Source organism: Pygoscelis adeliae, unplaced genomic scaffold (assembly GCF_000699105.1).
Source record: "Pygoscelis adeliae isolate BGI_AS28 unplaced genomic scaffold, ASM69910v1 Scaffold467, whole genome shotgun sequence".
Taxonomy (NCBI): domain Eukaryota; kingdom Metazoa; phylum Chordata; class Aves; order Sphenisciformes; family Spheniscidae; genus Pygoscelis; species Pygoscelis adeliae.
The window spans coordinates 1802175-1808429 of NW_008825253.1; the positions used below are offsets into that span (position 1 = coordinate 1802175).

A 6255-nucleotide genomic window follows, 5' to 3' on the forward strand; every position below is an offset into this window, starting at 1 on the left:
CCCCGGAGCTCTGCCCAGTGTGTGTAGGCATTTGGATGGGAAGGGATGACTCGCAGCCTGGCACACTGTCATGAGCTGGTGCCAACTAACTGCTCATCTTGGTTTAAACCCTTAAGATTAAATTCAGAGCTGGCTGAAGGAGATGGCAACGTGCACTGACCTCTTTCATGTTGTACCCACCCCTAGCCTGTTCCAGAGGCGCGGTGCTGAATCAACACACTCGTGGAGAAGCTCAGAGGGGCTGTGTGGAGGGCAGCAGGCGCTAATTCACTGCAGTGCCTGATTGCTCTTTGCAGAGTCGACACACGGGATGCTCTGCTTGTTTCTTTATAGGTTGGACCAGGCCCTGGCTCAGTATTTTGGAGAAGCCACAGAAATTGCAGAGCAAGAGGAGGTCTACCCAGCAATGCCCGCTTCCGTTCGGAAGTGTCCACAGTGCAACAACGACATGGTCCTGAAGACCAAGAAGAACGGCGGGTTGGTGACCTTCCCTGTTGTAGAAAGTAGCCTTCTGCGTTGGTTTGTGGTTTTTTAGGCATTGTTCATTTACCTCCCCTCTGCAGCAAGCACGAAAACTTGGGCTGCAGCTAGCTAACTCCACCAGCTACATAAAGCTGCGTGGACTCAGCTGAACCTCTCTCTCAAGTACCTATTTGCCCTTAAAATTTGTTGTTTTGACAGTTTCTGACAGCTGGGAAGACGAGAGAACAGGCCACTGACTGTCTTGACTTTGCCTCTTCCTCATCCGGTGCCTTTGTTCCCACGACAGGTTCTATCTCAGCTGCACGGGCTATCCGGCTTGTAAAACTGCAGCCTGGTTTCCTGATTTCGTGCTGGACGTGGCCAGGGACGAGAGCGTCTGTGCTGTGTGTAAACCGCATCCAGTTCACAGGTAGGTCATGCCAGTTATCCCTTGGGAAGATGCAGCCCCTCAGGCGTTGCGCGTTAGCCGTCGGGGCCAGAGACTTCCATGGGCTAGGCTGGGCAACCGTTTTCTGTTCTAGTCTTGGAAAGGTGGAGCAGCACTCTCGTGGCTTAGGGACGGAAAGAAGAGGGGCTGGGGAAACCAGTGTAAGCACAGCAGAACTTAAGGAAAAAAAAAAAATCAGGTCCAAATCGATGTCTGTTGGTGAGGAGTTATATGAACTGAGAGACTTTCATTCTTCCTTTCCTTTTAGACTGAAGTTTAAATTCAAGAGAGGCAGTGTTCCACCCGTGATGCCCCTGGAGTTTGTTGGTTGCATCGGAGGCTGCGATGAGATGCTAATAGAGCTCTTGGACCTGAAGTATTTACACAGGTCGTCCCAACCCGCATCGTCAGCCAGCCAGCAAGCTAATCACTTGCAGGTCAGCAACTCCTTTAACAGAGCTAGTGGTGAAAACAGGCACGCGAGGGGGACCACAAACCCGGCACCGGGACATGTACTCTCCTTGAGCTCAACGAGAGCCCCCAGGCCCGCGCCTCCAGCTGCTCCAGATGATGGGAACAACACGGTGGTGTGCAACTGCGGGAATGAAGCCCTGCTGCTAACGGTGCGCAAAGAAGGGCCCAATCAAGGCAGGCAGTTTTACAAATGCAGCGCCAGCACCTGCAACTTTTTTCTCTGGGCCGATCAGCAGTCAGAGGACAGAAGCAACGGGGCTCCGCGGGGCCCTGCGCTGCCCCAGCCCTTTGCAGGAAGGGGCCCGGCAGGATTTCAGCGCCCAGGAGGAGGGAGAGGCCCAGAGCTCTTAGGAAGCAACAGCTCCGATTCAGGAGGCGGCACAGTCTGCAAGTGCGATCAGCCAGCCGTCACGCGCACCGTCCAAAAGGACGGGCCCAACAAAGGGCGGCAGTTCCACACCTGCTCTAAACCCCGAGAGCAGCAGTGCGGCTTCTTCCAGTGGGCAGATGAAAACGTGGCACCAGGTAAGGCTGGGCTTGGGGTGAGACACAAGGGTTGGAGGCTGTTCTTGAAGCTAAACTGAACACGCTTCTTACACACGCGTAATGCTACCACAGCGTGACAGCTCTTGTAGCAACTCAAAATTTTAACAGACTTCAGGTTTGTCTTTAGAACATCTGTCAGCAGCGTTATAGCACTTCAAATGTAACGACCGAGTCTGGCTTACCTTCCCAAGTGCCAGCAGGATATGTCCTCGTAGCACGCATTTGCTGAGCTCCGAGCAGGATGCTTTGCTTCTACGTGCAGTAAGCTTGAGCGTCTGTCCGTGACTCATTGGATAAAGCCCAGCACTCTTTCAAACAGTCTCTTCGGGAATTTGTCCTCCCAAATTACGGTGCTCAGCTTTGTGAGAGCTGTTACCGACTTGGTACAGAGTCGAAGCAGCGGCACCAAACCCCATTTTGTCACGCCAGGGAAACCTGCTACTCCCTCTACCCTAGTTTAGGAACGCAGTGAAAGGCCAAGTCTGAAGCTTTGATCAGAGCTGAGAAACTGAGTGTGGCTGCTGTGGAAAAATGCTGAGAACAAGTACCCATAAAAAACCAATAAAATCACAAAATAAGGATGCGAAAGAAAGAGCACTACCACAAAGGGACAGTAAGCAAAGTACAGAGGTGGAGATGTGGTCAGAGAGAGATCTTCAACACTGGCCGCCGCCGCCTCCTCCTCCTTAGACGTTTGGGCCTAAAGGGGTAGAATCAAGTTTTCAAAACTATTTAAAAAAACAAGTTTTCCTCTGGCACGTTTTGTTGTTTCTGCTTCAGCTGTAGACCAGAGCTTGCAACCAGGCAGATCGGTTTCCCCGGTTCTGTTCCCGCATTTCTCTAATGCTGCAAGACAACTAGGTAACACTTAACTGTTTAGACAAATGTGAAGCAAGTGTAGTTTCAGGAATAATCTGAGAGGCTAGGATAGTAAAATCCTTGATCTGCCATTTTGAACTTATCTTCTGTTTCTCACCTACTTACATTTTCAAAGATATTTAAATGCAAGTTGTTTCTCTCTAGGGCCTTCTGGAGATGTCTCTTTGAACCACTTTGGGACCAGTGGTTACTCAAGAGGGTTTGGAAGTAAAGCCAAGAGACCAAGCAGTCTCTCCCCAGGAGCCACTGCCAAGAAACCACGGACCTGTAGCATTTGCCACCAGCCTGGCCACACTAGGAAAACCTGCCCTCAGAACCACTGAGCCTGGCCGGACATCTCTTGAGAGCCTGAAAGGTCGACGGTTGTGAGCTGCTACAGGAGCAACTGCTGCTGAAAGGAACTGGAGTCTAGAAACGAGTCTGTTGAGTGCTTTCTGGAAGGGCTGGTGGCAGGCTGCTCCTGGCAAGAGATACCATCCTCACGCGTGCATTACATGCCCGGGCAGCAAGGGTTCAACCAGCTTTGAAAGGTGGCTCCACTACTGGTGTCAGCCTGTCTTCAGCTGCTCTTCTGCTGAGCAGACTGGGATAGTCTAAACATTTCAAGGGAGCATTTGGAAACTGAATCTGCAGAGAAAATGGCACTGGATCTATCCCACCCGCAGCTCCCACCGTGCTGGTAGTTGTACAAAGCCTTTGTACATGAGGAAGAGCTGGATCGTAGCCGCTAGGACAGACACCAGGGCTGCTTACCCCTTCTCAGGCCCTGGCTTTCCACAGCGTAGAAGTTTAAGTTCCCTTCTAAGCTGACGTTTCTTTTTTGTGACGGCGCCATACCCCTTACCGTGGTTGTCCCTGCCAGTGAAGGAGGCCCAGGTGCAGAGAAGCTGGATCTGGTGCTTGCCCTGAAAGGGAAGCTCAGCTGCCGTGCTCGGGAAAAGCCTTCATTTTAGACGGTTCCTGAATTTGAAACTGAGTTCTTCCTCAAACCTTGAGACATGTCTCTGCGATGCTGCTAGCTAACGCAAGTTATTTTGGTCAAACTAGTAAGTTTCTTATTAAAAGATTATTTAATTTTTAAATTTGATACAGTGACATCTTAACTCTGCCTTATTGTTTCTTCCTACTCAAAATAGTTAAGCTATTACTGTAAAAGCATCCACCCAAATCTTGCTCTTCCCACTCACTCATCGGAACAATACAGAACCTTTCTTGGCAGAAGCTCCCCGCAGTTATTTAGAAGTGAGGGGTAGGGATAGTGGTTTTATCTCACCAGCTGCATCTGCTGTACCCAGGCACAGCCTGACAGCTGGCTGAACTGAAGGGAGGTTCTGTTTTCCTGCACTTAGTTTAGACTGAACTCCCTGGGAAGCCAGGCTACCTCCTCCCTCTCTGTTGGGGCTTCCTCTGTACATCAAAGCGAGTAGATCCACAAGATTCCTGCGTCCTCTTCTGCCAGAGGACAGCATTCTGGTTTTTTCCCCCAGGGGCTCCGATGCTGCTCGGGACCCTGCTGCTTTGGGACGAAGAGCAGTTCCCCTGGGTCGGTACTGAGGTGACAGGGAGCCCAGGGAGCAGCCGGGGTGGGCAGGAGGCTGAAGCGCTCTCTATAGAGGGCAGCTCGAAGCAGGGGAGGCCCCGGCAGCACGGGTTCGCTTTAAGGTCTGCACGAGAGAGAGAAGAGAGCCTTTAACTCCGCAGCAGTCCATCGCTGTCGGCCCTGGAGTAAGGTCAGGAGAACTCAGGTTGCATTTCCCTGTACCCCTCACTCCCACGATTAACAGCTGTGGCCTAAAAATACAGACCTGCCAGCTAAAATAACAGGCTCTGTAACGCAATCACTGAGCTGGCGAAAGCACGGCAGCAGCCTCTGAACGGCGACAGCAGCAGAAAAGCATTCGTGTAGCACACAGGCGGCAGGTTAAGCGTTGCTGATGGCATCGGCCGTTACCAGCTTTACCGGTCTAACCCTGGTCAGCCTTCGGGCAGCTGAGCTGTTAGAGCTGCTGGGTGAATGGCACAAGCTCAGTGCCCGGACGGCTCAACGCAGCCAGGCAGGCGTAGGGGTTTGGAAGAGGAAGAGAAAGGCCTTGCAGGATGGGGTCTCGCCCCCACCAAGCTCTCCCCGCGGGGGGGGGACGCCCTGGGCAGCGCTGGGTGATTCTCGGGCATGCCACCGCAGCCGGAGGATCGCTTCAGCCCTTATCACAGGAAAGGAGACAAAACAGAGCTGACACAAGAGAACCAGTTTACGCAGGGCAGGTTTATTCTCATCGCTGACACCTGGGAAGTGGTTTGCAGGAACAAACTAAGTAATCTTCAGACTGGGAGGAAAAGCGTGAGGTTTTTTTTTTCCTCCCACAAACAAGATGATACCTGTAAAAACTAAACCACAACAGCTGCTCACATTGAAGTCCACAGGATTTCTCCATCTCAACCAGCGTGCAAAACCAGCTCTTCCCATTAAATATAAGAATGTATTCCTTTGCCCTGGGACTACAGCCAGAGCCAAAGCCTACCAGCAGCCACTCAAAGGAAAAAAAACAAAACAAAATACCCAAACAAAACATACCTTCTTAATAAAAAGCATAAACCACTTCAGTTCTTGCAAGCGCTCTGCTCAGAGCATCATTCATGTCCTACTTTCCTGCCCCATACCATGGGGCTCCAGGGGAACAGGACCTCAAGACAGCAGCAACACGTGTGTGAAAAGGTCACTGGGCAGGCTGGGAGGGGACGCCGGGGTTCGTTGCAGAGCAGCGAGTACCCGCAGACGGACGCTGGCAGCGACCCACCCGCCCAGGAGGGGACGCACAGCCCCGCTGCGGCCTCCGCCAAGGGACCGATACCAGGAGCCTCCCGGGAGCCAGCGGCTCTCTTCCTGCCGCCGCCTTTTTCAGGACATCTTCCAGCCAAACACCGCGTGGGACAAGGGCCACGAGGCCCCAGCGCCGTGCTGGAAGCACGCCCCTTCCTCGGGGCAGAGACGATACCGGCAGAACGAAGAGGTAGGGCTGAGCTCGCCCCTTTTGGCAGCTGAAAGGGTTTCCAAGGAATAAACCCAAGGCCCTGTTTGCCATGGCTGTACCTTGAAGTGCCCGGACAACCACCCAGGTCGTCGCTCGGGCAATATCCTGCAGACCGACGGGGCTCCCACCCTGTCCCCCAAAAGCTGGCTGAGGGCACGGCCCAGTAAGACCGAGTGTCCCATGGGACACTGCACCCCGTGGGGTCTGCAGGACGCAGCAGCAGCGAGGAACTGCTCCCCTCCAGCTCCAGCTGGTCTCGGAGCACAAGGGAAGCCCAGGAGCCGCGATAGCAGGCTGAGACAGGCAGAGGACACCGGGAACCGGAGACCAAACATGCTTCACATTGGCTCCCGACACCCAGCAGATGGGACTCGCCTGTAGGTACTCGAGGTGCGGGCTGCACTCACCCTGGGTTCA

At 53.2% G+C, this 6255-nt stretch overlaps 1 protein-coding gene across 1 annotated transcript in view; it reads left to right on the forward strand.

The window, feature by feature from the left end:
* The window catches only part of TOP3A (topoisomerase (DNA) III alpha), an 11536-nt gene extending 7645 nt beyond the window's left edge, over positions 1–3891 (forward strand). Inside the window, exons 16-19 of the mRNA XM_009329397.1 lie at positions 334–477; positions 770–892; positions 1179–1909; positions 2954–3891. Of these exons, the coding sequence (XP_009327672.1) occupies positions 334–477; positions 770–892; positions 1179–1909; positions 2954–3132 (1177 nt within the window). The 3' untranslated portion in view covers positions 3133–3891. The remainder of the gene's footprint in view (positions 1–333; positions 478–769; positions 893–1178; positions 1910–2953) is intronic.
* The last annotated feature ends 2364 nt before the right edge of the window (positions 3892–6255 follow it).